This window comes from Mchenga conophoros, linkage group LG22 (genome assembly GCF_057382185.1).
Source record: "Mchenga conophoros isolate Kocher_MC1m ecotype Shallow Benthic linkage group LG22, M_conophoros_male_GT1.1, whole genome shotgun sequence".
Classification (NCBI taxonomy): domain Eukaryota; kingdom Metazoa; phylum Chordata; class Actinopteri; order Cichliformes; family Cichlidae; genus Mchenga; species Mchenga conophoros.
The window spans coordinates 9,431,456-9,448,154 of NC_140546.1; the positions used below are offsets into that span (position 1 = coordinate 9,431,456).

The 16,699-nt window shown below is 40.2% G+C and overlaps 2 protein-coding genes across 2 annotated transcripts in view; one reads left to right on the forward strand and one right to left on the reverse strand.

Moving 5' to 3' along the window:
- The first annotated feature begins 1,299 nt into the window (after positions 1-1,299).
- Positions 1,300-4,592, forward strand: LOC146548781 (C-type lectin domain family 4 member E-like). The gene is made up of 8 exons (XM_085261509.1): positions 1,300-1,330; positions 1,530-1,640; positions 2,272-2,349; positions 2,626-2,691; positions 2,870-2,929; positions 3,601-3,752; positions 3,839-3,963; positions 4,314-4,592. The coding sequence occupies exons 1-8, from the start codon at positions 1,300-1,302 to the stop codon at positions 4,474-4,476; spliced, it is 786 nt and encodes a 261-aa protein (XP_085117635.1). The 3' UTR covers positions 4,477-4,592.
- The window catches only part of LOC146548782 (uncharacterized), a 30,385-nt gene continuing 17,030 nt past the window's right edge, over positions 3,345-16,699 (reverse strand). Inside the window, exons 23-48 of the mRNA XM_085261507.1 lie at positions 16,392-16,572; positions 15,943-16,146; positions 15,061-15,211; positions 14,852-14,922; positions 14,520-14,612; positions 14,082-14,314; positions 12,880-13,060; positions 12,537-12,731; positions 12,030-12,180; positions 11,689-11,804; positions 11,380-11,505; positions 11,003-11,153; positions 10,742-10,914; positions 10,469-10,604; positions 10,187-10,309; positions 9,983-10,020; positions 9,683-9,800; positions 9,467-9,582; positions 8,956-9,157; positions 8,098-8,372; positions 7,850-8,021; positions 7,003-7,154; positions 6,242-6,347; positions 5,924-6,160; positions 5,680-5,809; positions 3,345-5,426 (exon numbers count right to left, since the gene is read on the reverse strand). Coding sequence (XP_085117633.1) covers positions 5,237-5,426; positions 5,680-5,809; positions 5,924-6,160; positions 6,242-6,347; positions 7,003-7,154; positions 7,850-8,021; positions 8,098-8,372; positions 8,956-9,157; positions 9,467-9,582; positions 9,683-9,800; positions 9,983-10,020; positions 10,187-10,309; positions 10,469-10,604; positions 10,742-10,914; positions 11,003-11,153; positions 11,380-11,505; positions 11,689-11,804; positions 12,030-12,180; positions 12,537-12,731; positions 12,880-13,060; positions 14,082-14,314; positions 14,520-14,612; positions 14,852-14,922; positions 15,061-15,211; positions 15,943-16,146; positions 16,392-16,572 — 4,021 coding nt within the window. The 3' untranslated portion in view covers positions 3,345-5,236. The remainder of the gene's footprint in view (positions 5,427-5,679; positions 5,810-5,923; positions 6,161-6,241; positions 6,348-7,002; positions 7,155-7,849; positions 8,022-8,097; positions 8,373-8,955; positions 9,158-9,466; positions 9,583-9,682; positions 9,801-9,982; positions 10,021-10,186; positions 10,310-10,468; positions 10,605-10,741; positions 10,915-11,002; positions 11,154-11,379; positions 11,506-11,688; positions 11,805-12,029; positions 12,181-12,536; positions 12,732-12,879; positions 13,061-14,081; positions 14,315-14,519; positions 14,613-14,851; positions 14,923-15,060; positions 15,212-15,942; positions 16,147-16,391; positions 16,573-16,699) is intronic.

The following is a 16,699-nucleotide window of genomic DNA, read 5'->3' on the forward strand; positions in this document are numbered from 1 at the left end:
CAGAGTAAAAATATACACAGATCAATTGCACACAGTAATACTGCACATAAGAGAGAGTAAGCGAGGCTGTATTGGATGTGTGTGTGTGTGTGTGTGTGTGTGTGTGTGTGTGTGTGTGTGTGTGTGTGTGTGTGTGTGTGTGTGCCACATTTTATGAAGTTTTATGAAAGAGCTATAAATACCACAAAAAGATGATGAACCATCCACAGAGCTACATATAAGGTCTGATATATCAGTGTGGTGCTAAATCAACTCAGGAATAAAACACAAAACTTGAGACACATCAGTATGTATGATAACACTTAAAACAAGAAAGAAAAAAGTTGGAAGAAAAGAAGGAACCAACTGTCATCACTATTAGGTGATATTTTAATGTGTGGTCACTTATTGCAAAATGTCTTGTTTCCTGTGGCTCTGCTTCTCGCATTCGGCGTTGTGAGACACTGCTGTGAGAAAACAGTGAGAGAAACTGTAATTGACAAAAACATTTGACATTCTTGTAGCTGCACAAAGCTGCACTGTGTTAGAAATAAATTAAATGTTTAGCAAGCAAGACAGAAACATGTTTTCAAAAACAGCCATAAAATGTACTCTTATTGTTAAACATACAGTAACTACTCTCCTGTTCCACTTTATATATTTTCAAGTGAAATTAAATGAAACCATCAGGGGTTAATGATGAGATCACAGGTAACAAAGTTGATGAGAACCAACAGTGATTTTACAGAGTTAGTCAAGACTGACCAACAGCTTTGCTTTGTTTTTTTTCTGTCTTTATAGAAACATTTCCCATAAAGATGCACGAATAACACTGATACAATGTAACTAGATTGATCAGATGAAACACTTTATTACATTTTAATGTTTAAGGTAAATAATCACAACTATTGATGTGTTAATGATCATATTTGTCATGTTTGAAATGAGTTTTCGTACAGCTCATTACTGTTGAGCAGGTTTTTTTAACTGCTGTTTGAGAAGCTTCTCTGGCACTAATATTTTTTTCTGCTCTAGTATCTCTTTGGATCTAATAATAGATGAGCTGCGCTGTAGATAGGCTCTCCTCCCCATCCTTTCATCAGGAAGTTGTTGCTTTTTTAACAGAGAGCTGTGAAAGGTGTTGCGTTTCACTTCTCTTTGAAAAGCCTGAGGTGAGGGTCGCAGAGGTGAAGCTTGATGCTTAATTTTCAGTAAATATTGAAGGAATTGGTTAAAATAATTAGCACCAGTTTGCTGTTTTGTTATTGTGATTCAGACACAGGTGGACTAACTCTGAAGTCGGGAGCTTGAAGCCTCAGCATGATGAGCTGTCCACAGAAATACATAGAAGGTAAGAACATTAATGTGGTGGAAAATCAACAGGGAAGAGAAAATCTACTCTTTTTATGAACAATGCTGTTCTCATAGAATGTAAAGATATGTCATAGCAGTGACATATCTTTACATCTTCGCTCAGATGCATTAGAGTTAGAACTATTTATTAAATGTTTATGTACTTGTGTGTTCACTTTCTGTCTCCTCTAAATCAGGTGAAGCTCTTCACTCCCAACATGCAAAATCAAACAATGCGTTAAAGCTCAGAGTGGCCGTGCTGGTTGTCTGTGTTCTCCTGGTATCGGCTCTCGTGGTAACTTATCTCTGTGAGTTTGTAGTTTTATTTGTGTAGGTTTACATAAATAACTTTCTGATTTATCGTAAAATAAATGACAATCAGAATGTTTACTATAAAATTATGCATAAAAAAATGTAACGTATGACTTTTTAATTCATCTGCATCAAATGAAATACTTTTATTTAAAACTTCTAATAGCTTTCAAGACAAATTTGTCCAACATTTTCATTAATAAATTTAAGATTTAAGAAAATACATTTTATTTTAGGATATACTGTATTTTTTATTTTACTGTATTATCACCTCTTTGCTATGGCAATGAGCATCAAGTCCTTGCTTCTAGCGCTGTCTTATGCAACACATAGTCAGTTTATTACAGTCTGTTATTGATTTATCAAGGTTAATAAAACTGTCATAAACTTACAGCATGATAACTTGAGTTATGACATGTTTCATTAATTGGATGCTGGACACAACCATAAACATAAATGTGTTTTACTCTTTGGTGAACAGATGTTTCTTAACACATTGTTTTTGGCATAATTTATATGTTTAAGGTCTTTATACTTTACAAAGAGTAACATATCTGAAAAATGTTTTAAAAAATATTACTGTATGATTTTTATTTTTTTCTTATCTTATTTTTATTTTTTCATAAGTGTTTGAGCTTTTGAAAACCAGGGAAATGCTCAGAAACCTTGAGCTAAAGCAGGTAACTGTAAAAACTGTTGTCGCAGGTAAGAATATGAGACTCCTGCTTATTGTACTAAACCTTTGTTTCTTTGTGACCTCTGGAATTTAATCACAGAACACACAGATATTATTATTATTGTTGTTGTTGTTATTATTATTAAACTTTGCTTATTGAGTTTTTTTCCCCAGCATTTTAAGACTTTAAATAGTTCCATACTTATGATTGATCCTGATGAATAACTGTTAATTTATTTTTAATTTTATTGTTTTTAATTTGTTTGGTTTTCAACTTGTTTTGTTTTGTGGGGTTTGTGTTTTAGAGACACCTGAAATCAACCCATGTAGTACAGTGCAGCCCACGTGTCCGGAGCCTGAAGTAAAAATTAGTAAGTTATGAATTTTAAACTTGACACATTAATTTATGCTTTATGTATCTGCAGAAATATCTGCAAATAAACAAATATGTAGCTGCAGCACCCAGGGAGCATCATGCGTCCCTCAAATCAAAAAGAAGATGAAAAAGTTATGAACGTCAATTTTTCTTTAATCTCTTTTTCATACCAGTAACAGAACCGTGCAACACATTACCAACTACAACCCTACAACCTACTGAAATAAACATGCGTAAGTTTTAAGTGGTCTTTTATCTGTTTTTATTCTCCAATCCTGTTGCCGCCAAATCACACCAAAAAAAAGTGCGCACGGACACACACACACACATATGTGTGTGTGTGTGTGTGTGTGTGTGTCTGCGCAAGACACACACACACACACACACACATCTATATATAACCAAATTTTAAAAAAAATTGTGTTTCTGCTGAAATTTTCTGAGAATCTGTTTATGTTTTTCATAACAGTAACACAGTCGTACAGCAGGATACCGCCTACAACCCCACAACCTCCTGGTATAACTACGGGTAAGTTTTATATTTTGTCTTTATATATATATATATATATATATATATATACACATACATACATCTATATATAGCCAAATTTAAAAAACAAATTGAGTTTCTACTGAAATTTTATGAAAATCTGTTTATTTTTTTCATAACAGTAACACAATCGTACAGCACAATACCACCTACAACCCCACAACCTGCTGATACAACTACGAGTAAGTTTTATATTTTGTCTTCGATGTGCTTTTTCAATCCTCTGATTGAAGAGAAGGATGGACTGACAGAATCAGTATGTTAGATTGTAACTGCAGGACAGACTCCAAATCACACAAACATCAACATGATTTCTTCCACTTCACTGAAGTCTTTGATGCAATCTCTTCAAAGATGATCCATGTTATAAATGTGAAGATGGCTGGAAGCAACATGGAGAAAAGTGCTATTTTTTCTCCACAAGCAAATCATCCTGGAATGTGAGCAGCACTGGATGTAGCACTAAAGGAGGAGACCTGGTTAAGATAGACAGCAAAGAGGAGCAGGTACAAACCCCTCCTGCAGGTTCATGTTCTCACCCTCATGTTTCATCATCATTCACAAAGTAACTTAATCATTTTTTTCTGTTTAGAGTTTCTTGAGGATAGCTATTCAACAAAAAATCGAGAGCTATGACGACCTTTTCTGGATCGGACTGACAGACTCAGCAGTAGAGGGCAGATGGTTGTGGGTGGACGGCTCACCGCTGAATGAAAGGTTTGATTCAGCCCAATTACATTATATTACACTTCATACATATGAAATGTACTACATGGTTTGCCTATTCACAATAACAGTCACCTTAGACGGTGGATTATAGTGTAAGGAAAAGACAGAAAGAAGAGAGACCAGCGGTACTCAGTGACAGTGAGGTGGTGAGCAGAAAGAGAAGGGCTTAGAACGACCGCGACAAAACACAAACAGTGAGAAAGAGGAACCAGATTTTATGACATGCAGTACTGGCATATAAAAAGAACACTGAACAAATTATCAAAATGTTTTTGTTCATTTTCAGAATCAAAGTTTAGCTTTTACACTTAATGCCCGTTCTGTTCTTCATCCCTTAGTTTGACATTTTGGTTTTTTCATGATGAGCCAAATGATTTGACTGAAGAAGATCCTGATGGACAGGACTGTGCGAAGATGGGGCCGATGTATTGGTTTGCTATTTCCTGCAAAGTAACTCATAGAAGTATTTGTGAGAAACCAGCTGTGGCTCTGTGCGTCTAAATTTAATTCAGGAAGTAGAGGTGAGAGTACAGGACACAATGAAAGCTAATGTTGCAAACTTTTAAAGCTTCCTTTCAGAGATGTTTAATGAAAAGATATATACAGCATTTAAAATGAGATAAATGTTAATGATTAGTTTGTTCCTGATTTTTTTTAATGTATGTATTATGTGCTAAAACTGCAATGTCACCTGTGAAACACCTTTTTTTGTTGTAACTTTTAAGAATTTACATCAGTGTTTGACCTCACAGAGGAGTTATAGAGGGTTCAGATCAGCCTTTTAACCAGCTCTCGCAATCAGCAGCACGAAGAGAAAACAAAACATCGCTGCCAACTTGATGTGGAACGAGCTATGACAGGAACACTTGCACAGATGTGAGGCGGGTTTCTGTTCAGATTTTATATTGCTGGGAGGTTTCTTCTTTCACACGCCTGCTGACTGACTGATCAGCCAAAATTCAAGGCAAACTGGTGATATAGTATTGACATATGGAGCTGGCATGATGAAACTCTTATTCACAGTTTAAGAAAAACAGTTTTAAATTCAGCTGTAATCTCTAAAGTCTCTTTTAGCTCTATTTTTAGCTTCCACCAGCTGCTGATGGAAACATCTGGTGTCTTTAAACAGCCATCTTTCATTGAATCATGCTGATGTTTTTACTATGTATATATTCTTAAATCAATCTTGATGCACCTAATAAAAAAGTCCTTCAAACAATGAGTCCTCCTGATCAGGTGTAAATGATGGGTCATCCAGTGGTTACGGGGCCATACATGTACCCTCTCTCTCCCCCCCCTGCAGCCCTCGGACAGCAAGGATTCGGATGATCGTGGCTTCCACGCTGCTGTCATTGAGCGGGGCGGGCGAGAACCACAGAGGGCTGCTGGGAAGGCAGCTCCGATCTGGCTGGAGGTAGAAAAGATCGCTGCGCTGCCTCAGCGATGCGGGACTACATGAAACAGAAGAAAATGTGTTTTTAAAAAAAGATAATAATAATAATGTGAGGTCATTAAAGTTAGACATCTCTAAATGTAAATACATTTTAAACATTTTATACCTTATTTTAGCGTTGATACAGAACTGTTTCAGTTTCTTATGCATTAAACGGGTTCGCAAATTTCAAACTAGGAGTAGTAATACAGCTGATAGATGGAGATAAAGGGTGATAAGGCATAAATCCCTGAGGAGTTAGAGACACCGACCACTTGGAGAGGTAGAACTCATAGAGTCTGACTGGACAACGAAGGGGGTTCTCCTGGTTCTCCATCATCTCCAGCAAATCCTCCTCAGACTCGTTTTTCTTAACCTTCTTAGCTGGGACGTCATATGTGTCTGAAGAACACACAAAAACCACAACAACATGACTTAAGTAAGTAAAAATGTAAACTTCCATGTCATACAATTTACTATACATGAATTTCATTTGGGCCCTCAGCGGTTTGGTACCTGACTCTTCCTGGTTTGTCGAAGTAGGTGGGTGGAAGCGTAGGAAGGTGGTCTTGCTGGTTTTGGTGCAGAGTGTGATGTTTGCAAAGGACAGCCGGCGGTGCTGCTCGACTGTGGTGAAGCCAAAGTACTTGCAGAAGAAGAAGAGCAGCGTGTTGAGCAGGACAGTGGGGGAGTACGCCCCCAGCTGTTTACAGTCCCACAGAAACTGCTCCTCCACACAGGACAGGACACAACCTGCCAAAAACAGCAGGCAGCTGATGATCGTGATCAAAATATCAAAGACAGGAAAAAACTAAGGTGCTGAAGATAATTTACCTCCACCTGTGACTGAAGGTTTAAGGATCTTGGTCAACTCAGTGGAAAACCTGTCGTAGATGAGATCACTGAATATGTTCTCCAGCCGACCGTTCTGAACCAAAAACTACAGAGAAAGACAAAAACCAATATGGCTCATTAAACACTAAACACAGGATATGGTTATGACAAACAGGTGGGTGAGAAATTAACAGAAAAAGTAAACAATCGCTGAGTGTTGGATCACTGTGCCCACGGAGCAGCATGAAAGCTCCATGACACTCACCCAACCTCTAAATCTTATCATCAATGTGGAAGCTTGTGCTGTAAAAACAAGTCCACCTCCATCGACTCCGCCCAAATCACCAGAACACAAACGTCATGAAGCCCAGAATCCCCAGCCGAGAACACCAGCGTGCTGTGTGAAAAACATGCACACTAGTGTCTAAAGCCAGCATGAAGATATAGTTTAAGCCAGCCAGCAGACGTAGTAAGCGAGAGAAGGGCTCTGAACGCCACAGAAGCCGAGGGACAGCAAACAGACCCAAAAGTCCAAGAAGGGCGCTGGCCAGCACAACCCAGGCACCATGGCCAAAAGCACAAGACCACCAGCAGCCCCAAAAGGAACCCACCCAAGCCCCACACTCCTGGACCCCCATCAATCTCGGAAGCAAGAGCCACCCAGAGAAGGAGCCAGAGAGCCAAGTTAGAAAGAACCAGCAGGATCAGGCAGCCCATTTGTTAATAATTATAAATGTATATATTGTCATTTCTAGTCTTACCAGCTGAATGCTGAGGCAGAGGTAGAACAGCCTGCCGGGGGAGTACGGCTCTCCATCGGACTGTTTCACCTCCCTGATGAAGCAAAGCAGGCAGTCGCTCAGTTCAGCCACAGAGCAACGAAGGAGGTCCGCCTTCAGCGTCAGTGCATGAGCTAACAGATGAAAGAGTCACGAAAAGGTTTTAGTGGATTAGCTTTGACATCATTGCCTTCATGAGACAAAATACAAAAAAAATAAAGTTACACTCAAATTGTATTCATCTGCTCTTTTTTTATGAATTGTCTCAGAATGGAAAAACAAAGGTTTCTCACAGGACTATGGATTTTATGGTCTCTATACGAAGGTCAAACTTGACCTTGTTTTCCAGCTACAGGACCTGGGCATCGTGCAGTCACTGAGTCGACCATGGACTCCTCTGTGTACCAAAGTATTTGGCTTTGAGTCAAACGTGAGGCCCAAACTGAATCATGGAACAGGACAATGATCCCAAGCACAGCAGGATGGCTCAGAATGAATAAAGTCACAAAGTCCAGACCTCAACTGAACTGAAATGCTGTGACAGGACCTTAAGAGAAATTTATTCCTGCTAGATTCTACAATGTAGAGGGTGTAGTTACTTCTTCACAGGAAAAATGGGGAAATTTTCAAACAGCAGCATGAAGTTCTTAAAAGTTAGAAAAAGCTCCATCCTCTACCTGCACATATGCACGAACAAAGCAGAAAACAGCATGTTTATGACTATAGTAGTGTTTGCTGGGATTTTTCCACCTGAATTTTTTTAAACTCACTTCAAAGAGGGAAAAAATCTAAAGCTTACAGACAAGTAAAAAAATGTTACAAAACATACAAGAAACGGGCTCCGGGTTGGTTTGCGACTCTCTCCACTTGATCCATCTCTTCCAGGCATCAACTCCACATTGACTCTTGAGTGTGTTTTGCTTTGAACACACTGGTTGAGTAAAGTCTGTTTTAGGAGCGTCTTGCTCATCTTTCTTTGAAAGCTGCTCCAGGTTACAATCCTGAGACACACAGAAGAGTCAAAACCACAGAAAGGAAACATCACGCAGCTTCTAACCAGCTCAGCTGGTTTCTTACCTTGTTCTTGTCTTTGTCCAAAGTTTGTGGTACTAAAATTGGAGCAGGAGGAGCGACGGGTGATCTCTGAGGAGTTTCCAGAGCTGAAGGAGGAGAAAGAGGTGGGGGGTCAGGAAGAGGACTGCTGGGCATGTCCTCATCTGAAACTGGAGGGGAGGTTTTGTGGCCTCGCGGCTGAGTGACCGGCCCGGCGCTGGTATCAAAGAAATCCTCCTGGTTGTCAAAAGTGGGCTTAAAATCTGTACGCAAGTCACTGCTGCAGCTCCTGGTGTGGTCTGAAAATAATGAAAAAAACAAGAGAGAGAAACAGTTCTTTTATCCTTGATATTTTTTATTATTAGAGAAAAAAAATATGTGCACTTATTACAGGAACACAGCACCTATAATCCATGTCACAAGATCTTTTACAAAGCACATTCTGACAGCTCAAAGCAGTAAAACCAGCAAGTTCAACAACTGCAGCTAAATGGAGTAGAGCCAGCTGTTATTATTACTAACCCGAAAAACACACTGTATGTAAGTGTTGTTGAAGCTAATAGTAACCTGTGTATTAACATTATTAACAGGTAATACTAAGGTGTGTTTGTTTACAGGAAACATCACTAATCAGCCCTCTATGGTGACACAGGATCTTTGACACCGCTGTGACTGTCACGTCCATCCCGAGTAAACCGAAACATTAAGTCATAAATGACTGATGAGATCATAACAATGACACAAACAGTTGTTTGGCTCAGTTTGGTTCATGTGTCCATAAATGATGGAAACTAACTTTTCTTACCCGAGTACTACAGGTCGTCCTGTCCCTGTAAAAATATAACTCTGTAATTATTTCATGTAATTAAAAACAATTCTTACCCTCCAGGGATGAAGGCTTGGGTCTTTCTTCCTCTTTTATCATTTTTCCATGCTTCTGCCCTTCCTCGCTCTGCTCTATCTCCGTCTCAGGCCTGATATTGAGCTCGCCCTGTAAGTTTTCAGGATGCAAACTCTCCTTTGTGGATTTCACCGTTGCCTCAGAGCCATCTGTGTTCACAGGGAGGACCAGGGGCACAGGCAGCTGTGGGAAACACAGACTTAAGACTCGGGTTTCTACTGAGTTTAAAAGGTTGAAATGCGGCAAATGACAAATGTACTTAAAGTTAAAAGCAGCAGGACAAACAGCTTTCAATAAATTATCATCGTTTTTTAAATGAACCACAACTCAGAAATGTTTTTTTCCTCAAACAGAAAAAAACTTCAAGGATTTTTAAAAAATATGTAACCTAGAAATGACAAAGCAACATTTAAGTACTTTTAAAGAATGAGAGCATTTATCTTACAGTAATGGTCTCATATTTGTTTAAGATCAAAGATGTGTTTTACTTACCAGTAAGGGCAGGCCCACCGGCTGTGGGGTGTACTGGCTGTACATGTTCATAGGCACAGGAACGTAAACCGGCACTGGGACAGGCAGGACTACGACTTTAGGATCACAACGGTCTTCTAACAACAGAAAAGAAAAAATTGAGTAAACACCAAAACTGTTAATTCTGAAAAGATGGTACCTGTTCATGTTTCACAACAGACATTTTATGTGCTTCACCTTTTTGTGTCTCTATGTTAAGAGCCTCTTCTGTACAGGAGACCCCTTTGTTATGAACCAGCGGAGTACAGATGATCGACTTGTTCTTGAGCTCCTTTGGGACAGTCTGAACGCTGGCCTGAAGAACAGACAGGTCACAAAAACACCTTCAACTACGATCAAATCAAAATGACGACAAAGACAACTTCATTTGTAACACAGATCATATTATTAGGTCATTCTGAAATTTAGCCACTTCTAATGTATCAAAACAGAAGTTTATATAGAGGCACATTGATTAAAACATCTTTGCAGACTTACATGTCCAATGACCTTTGTTTGAATGTCAGTGATGGAGCCTGTGGAGAAATGATAACCAGAAAAAACATGGCAACAACTCTAGTCAGAGCAGCTAAAACAAAACACACACAGCATCACAATTTCCCACAATTACTACTCAGTTTATTTCCTGGGTGAAATATCACCATGTGTTAATAAATAATGTGTCTGTGTGTGTGCGTGTACCAAGCTGTGGAGAGGCTGCTGGGCCGCTGTGCTGCCTGGTCAGAGCATTAGCCAAAGATAAAACATTCCCAATGACAGGAGAGGACTCTGCTGGTGCTGCAGACACTGGAGATGAAGAGATTTCTGGAAAGAGAGGAGAGCCAGTCAGTGGTGCCAGTAACTGATTAAACTGCAGCACAGATTTATAAAGCCTGTAACTGACCCAGGACTCGAGAACAAATTATAGCCTTCACTTAACCAGGAAGCTCCATCAGGAGCAAATGAAACAGCAAATGTGCATACCTCCGTCGAGCACCTGAACCTTGTTACTGCAGAAGTGCAGGAGACACTTCATGCCACAGAAGTATTTGACCTCTCCCAGCAGTGGCAGACTCTGCTTTAGTTTCCCTTTGTTACTGCAGGTGTCACATTTTGCCACCTGAGAAAAAAATCAGTTAGGAGAAGAATTGGTGATTAAATTGTCTTTTTACAAATTATATTCAAGGGTAAAAGGAAAAAGAACCTTCATCTGCAGCAGACAGACTGTGCAGAGTGTGAGCATCACCCTTCACTTACATGGATGAGGAGCATTTTGTATTTTGAGCAGCAGGCTTCAGAGCAGAACTCGATGTCCGTGTCTTCACCCGGTGTCGTCACCAGACTCTTGGATATCGACTGGCAGTAACTGCACGAGCGACAGTGTTTACCCCACTTCCCTTTTAGCTCTTGACAAAAAAGTGTCTTGCAGGCTGCGAGAAGAGAAAGATGAGGCTCCAGTAAACTTCCCAATCATGTGAAATGGACCATAAACAAACTACACTGACATGTTCTCCCTACCATCGCTGCAGAAGCAGCAGTCTTTGCCGCCGACTCTCTTGACGTCTTTGATGATTCTTTCATTCTTACAGTATTCACAGGTAGCCGTGATGCTGTTGACCCTCTTAAATTCTTGAAAACAGGCCACACTACATGCAAAGTATATTTTTTCCTGCACACAAACATGGTTATATTTTGATAAAAATCAGTCCACATAAACATGAATGTTTCTAACAGCTTACAGGTGACAGAGAGACAGTTTAACAGCTGGTGTAAAACAGTGTTGAACTAACAATGCATACAATCAAGAGAGGAAAAAAAACAACAAAATTTTCAACCCACACAGCCCTCACTGTTTGTGGTTCTCCACATTTAAAGAAAGGACGGGAGAATGGTACCTTTCTCTGGATGACTTTGGGTGTAGTTAATACGATGCTTTGACACTGGGCGCATAGCAGCTTCGGTGGTGGATGGAGGAAATCCCTTTGACTTTGATCGGGGACTCCTGCTGGATTCTGGCTCTCCTGTAAATCAGACAAAAGAAAGAAATGGGCGAGCCATTGTTCAAAACTTCTGATAGAAATGTGACAAACAAAATCTTAAAGTCAAGCTTGCTGTAAAGAAAGTATTTCACCTTTGGGTGCTTTTAAATGTTTTTGGGTGGGAATCGAGGGCTTTGTTTTATTAGCATATATTAAATACATTACCCTGAAATCCATGCCACACTTAAGAGTGCAGAAGTTTCTGATGGAGGCATCTGACATGGCAAGGTGACAGGTTGGCACTGCAGTCTTACCACAGTGGTCACAATTCAATGAGGCAGCTGAGGAGAAGGGGAGGTTTAATCGAGGAAAGCATGAAACTGAGCAGATTTATGTTTGCACCTTTGAATTTGAAGTCTTTTCATACAGTTTAAAAAATGCTTTATCTCCAGGTTTTACTTTTATAAATAAAAAATAGTTAACACACAATGAAAGTTTGAAGCTTCTGAGTTACAAACAGAACTAAATAAGACAAACAGAAGCTGAACAAAGCATCCGTCCCGTACCTGATGAATTGACAGCCTGGATCTTGAATGCAGACACGCAGCTTTTGGTGCAGAAGAGCTCCACAACATTTTCACTGCTTTTGTTTTCAACCATGTCTGATATCGGAGAAGTGTTACGGCACATTGTGCACGGCTGCGGGGTTTGGATTTTCTGTGCAACAACAAAAAGCAAAGACTCAAATTCAGCTCGTGTCATTTTTTGAAGATTAGGAAAAAGTAACATTTTGCTTTTAGAAATTGCCTAAAATCTTAAATGAAAAATGAACCTCCTTTGATCCAGTTTTGTTGCAACCTGCTTACACTTGCAAACCTGCAGCCAAAGCTGCCTCAGATGAGTGTAGCAATGCCCTCTTTTCTTAATGTCATACAGACCCAGCTGTCTAACACTAAGTGACAAAAGCAATCTGAATCCTGGGTTTTTGGCTCATTATTTAACATATCCGATGTGTTTAATATTTGCCACAATACATTCACAACAGTAGGAAAAGCAAACTTTATCCTTCAGACCTGCTTGAATTGGGTCAGGCACTCTTCACTGCAAAGTTTGTTGCCGCCCTCCTCCATCTTGAGCGTGAGCGGTGTTTTACGTTGTGCGCGGCAGTTCGCACAGACTGTGATGTTGTTCATGCCGCAGAACCGCAGAAAACACGGCTCACTGCAGATCTTGTGGATGGCGTCCTCTTTCGTGATCTCGTGTTTGCTCTACAAGAAGATAAACAGAGGTCAGGCTCATTTAGAACACACGAATCCAGCTAACAAATAAACTGCAACTTAATCATCGACTGATGAAACTATTATAGCAGGCAGTGTCGTGTAATTAGATTAGAGAAACTGTTCCCTGGTCTCTTACAATGCAATATCTGCTGCACATGCTGCATTGTGAGTGTGATGAGACAGGAGCCACGGGTATTTTGGTGGACACTTGTTTCTTGTAGTTGAAGGAGGACAGGCAAGTCTGGCTGCAGAAATCCTTCTTTGTCCCCTCGTTATCCAGCGGGGCCTCGAGGATGTCCTGAGGCTCTCTTATCACTCTGAGAAAACGAGGAACGGTAAGATTAAAAAAATTCAATAGAGTGAAGTTTAGATGAAGTTGAAATAAGTTAAAGGACATCAGTTATTCTGTGAATGAGCCTAAAAAGAAGAATAATTAGAGCTGTTGGGTTTATCTAAGCACAAACCCTGCTGGAACAATAAGACAACCAAAGCAGCACCAAAACAAGACACAAGACGGAGCTCTTCGTCTGATCACTCGCGAGGGAAGCCGACTACGGTCAAGCGCTGTTCCTTCCACTTGAACCCTGTCAACCTCGGCCGGACTTCCCGTAGCGCCCCTTTTATTGTGTGTGTGTGTGTGTGTGTGTGTGTGTGTGTGTGTGTGTGTGTGTGTGTGTGTGTGTGTGTGTGTGAAAATATGGCCCTGTGAAACCTGCTCAGCCAGGCCTAGCAATGTTTTACTATGTTATCTGCAAAGGAATGCAACTCCCAAGATGACTGGCACGAGGCGCCTCCAACCAGCCCAACTAAGACAAACAACTGTTGTAACTGAACAGATATAGAGTGCGTGTGTTCCACCATACCATATATCACAAAACAAGATGCGACCTTCCCATGAACTTGGTAAAATGGCCTGCATTTGTATAGCGCTTTACTTAGTCCCTAAGGACCCCAAAGCGCTTTACACTACATTCAGTCATTCACACACAGCGCCAGCAGGCACCACCACCAGGAGGCAAACATGGAGTTAGTATCTTGCCCAAGGATATTTGGCACGCAGGAGGCAGCCTGGGATCGAACCACCGACCTTCTGATTAGTGGCTGACCTGCTCTGCCACCTGAGCTACAGCCACCCCTAACTTAACATGTGTATAAGGTACACCTAACAGCAGAAGGGAGTGAACAGAGAATGCACCCAGAACCTTAGCAGACCTAAATAAGGATGAGACATTTAACAACATACAAACAATTATATGTTTCTAAGTACAAATGACAATCTTAAGTTATCACTCTCACAAGAGCAGTCCAGCAACCAAAGACTGGGACTGTTAGACTCACTGAAGACAGAAGTGGCACGTCCTCCAAACTGGTATCTTTTGGTAACATTTCAGGAGGCAGGAAGTGGAGCAGAATGTGCCAGTGTGGTTTTTCCTCTGGTAAACTGTCTCTCCATCCATGAGGACCTGTTTGCAGGCGGAGCACGATGCAGGGACATCCGTGTTGGTGAGCGAGGGCTCTGCAGGTTTGGATTCATCGGTCAAGGAGAAAACCGACCCAATCTTTAAGTCCTCCTGTAAAAACCAGAACAGGAGACGATGCGCGGGTGGAGTGCTGTTTAAATGATCCCCTGGATATTTAGATGATTTAATGTGCTGTCTATGTTTTTCTAGTTACAATAAATGACATCATTGTGTCCAGTAATATCTAACTGAAATAATAAAGAAGTTACTGTATAATGTAAAGGGGAAAATGATTGATAATGATTGAGTATCTTACCTTTACTACATTTGGCTCCTTCTTGATGTCCTGATGAGAAACTGAGGCTGTGAGACTCTGGCTGTACCCCTCATCGATGGGCTCTGTTTTGATCTTGATGAAGAGGCAAGAGAGATTTGGATTAACTGTGTAAGGTTAATAGCAAAGGCCTACATGTGAAGCACTGTGAGGACTCTAACGTAAGTGGTAATGTACTGGAAAGAGATTTAATAAACAGAATTTATTGTAATCATGAATTGCTGTTATCATTCAGTTGTTAATAACATTTATTCTGTCACTGAATCCAAACTGGGTGTGGCTACTAAAGAAGACATTTTTTACATAAAACTTACGCAGTTGAGATGTATTACAGATGGCTTCGCGTCTTTAACCTCACAAACTTCAGATGAAGAGCTTTTCTTGTCTATAAGGACAAAAGCATGAACAATATTTCTGCTTTTGACACCTAAAAGCTTAAAAACTGCTGTCCAACTGCAAAGTTCAGCGAGCACAGCACAATAGAGCACACTTTCTCTGCAGTTTGAAATATGACTGGAGATACCCGTCACAGTGAAGGTCTGGGCCTCGTACACCATCATACACCTGTTGCTGCAGAAGAACTCCAGCCTGCCTTCATCATTTTTATTTTCAATCATGTCTGACAGCTGATGGGACGTCTGGCACATGGGGCAGAGCTGACGAGTGCCAACTTTCTGCAAAGATAACGAATGAAAAATGTGAGATGAAGAACACCATTACCTTAGACATATGTTGTAAAGTATTATGCCTACTCCACATTTATGAAGGTGAGACTCATAATGATTTTTAAAACTGTGAACTGAGTGTCTTTAACAGAAGTTATAACATTTTGCTGTTTGCATTTAAGCTGCACATGTTTTGCTTAACACGTGAAACACAAAGCCTGGTGATGACCTGTTATTAGTTCGTTTAAATTATCGGATGCTCTATGGGTTAAATGTGCCCTGATTTCTTTTTATTTCTCAAGTCCTTAGTTTTCAAACATCCAGTCCTGAAATAACATTTAATGAACATTTAATAATTTCTGTGCGTTTTCCTCATACTGACACAGTAACAGGATGTCTGGATTATATGATGGAGTTACATTAAGCACAAATACATTAAGGGAATATATAAAAGATGGCCTCATGTTACCTGCACATAGCTACTTTACCACAGACATAGTTGCTTGATTATGATTAGTAATTAACAGTTCTAATAACTAAGAATAATAAAACATGCTCCTCGTTCTCTTTCCTCTCAACTAGCCACCTTCCAGCAATCTCTTCCTGTTAAAATGGAGTCCTTCCTTTGCACTTTGCACATTCCTGCTATGAATTTGTTGTTTTAGGCACATTCAAGTCTTTTTGTCAAATATGGAGATAATGTGTTTGGGGTTTTTTTTGTTTTGTTTTTATTTCTGCACCTCTTTAAACTTGACCAGACATTCATCACTGCAGAGGGCTTTACTGCCGTCCTCCAGCTTGACCACGAGACATTTGTTGTAGCAGACGGCGTCACACATGTCGCAGAGAGACAAGCGCAGGTTGTTGACTTTGCGGTAGCTCATGAAGCAGGAGTCACTGCAAAGTCTGTGGACCACACCGTTCAGGGTCACCGTGAGTTTGCACTAAGGTTGGAAACGGAATGTGTTAAGAGTAGTTATTACAAAAATATATTATGAACGTGATAATAATAACAACAAGTTTTAAAGTAAAAGGATGGAGATATTCTGCAGCTTTTTTTTTTAATTGTCACAAACACTCGCCTCCAGCGTTGTCTAAGAATCCTTAAACAGTTCATGACAAATGCGCTACAATCCCTAATGCATATAAAACAGAGTTCAGAGTAATTTACTTTATTTCTTTTCCTTACATAACAACATCTGGCACACATCCTGCACTGTGAACTAGGTCCCTCTTTTGGTGGAGGCTTAGTAGCAGCCTTTTTCATTTTGGATGTGACGGAGGAGAGACATGTATCGCTGCACAACTCCTTCATAGTTCCCGAATCATCCACCGGAGCCAGGATGATGTTTTGAGGTCGCGCAATCACCCTGAAGAAATAAGATGAAAGAGATCAAAGAGATTTCTGAGTCACTGAGATTAAATTTTTTGTAGATCAGCATGTCAAGTTAGCACATTCACAAACCTGTTGAATCTGTAGAATGTTTGTTTTTGTGC

Bases quoted from the DNA above. Each gene is read 5' to 3' on its own strand.
- LOC146548781 (XM_085261509.1), top strand. From the start codon at position 1,300: ATGATGAGCTGTCCACAGAAATACATAGAAG. The intron at 1,641-2,271 runs GTGAGTTTGTAG...TTTTTTCATAAG, and splicing joins TCTCGTGGTAACTTATCTCT to TGTTTGAGCTTTTGAAAACC. The intron at 2,350-2,625 runs GTAAGAATATGA...TTTGTGTTTTAG, and splicing joins TGTAAAAACTGTTGTCGCAG to AGACACCTGAAATCAACCCA.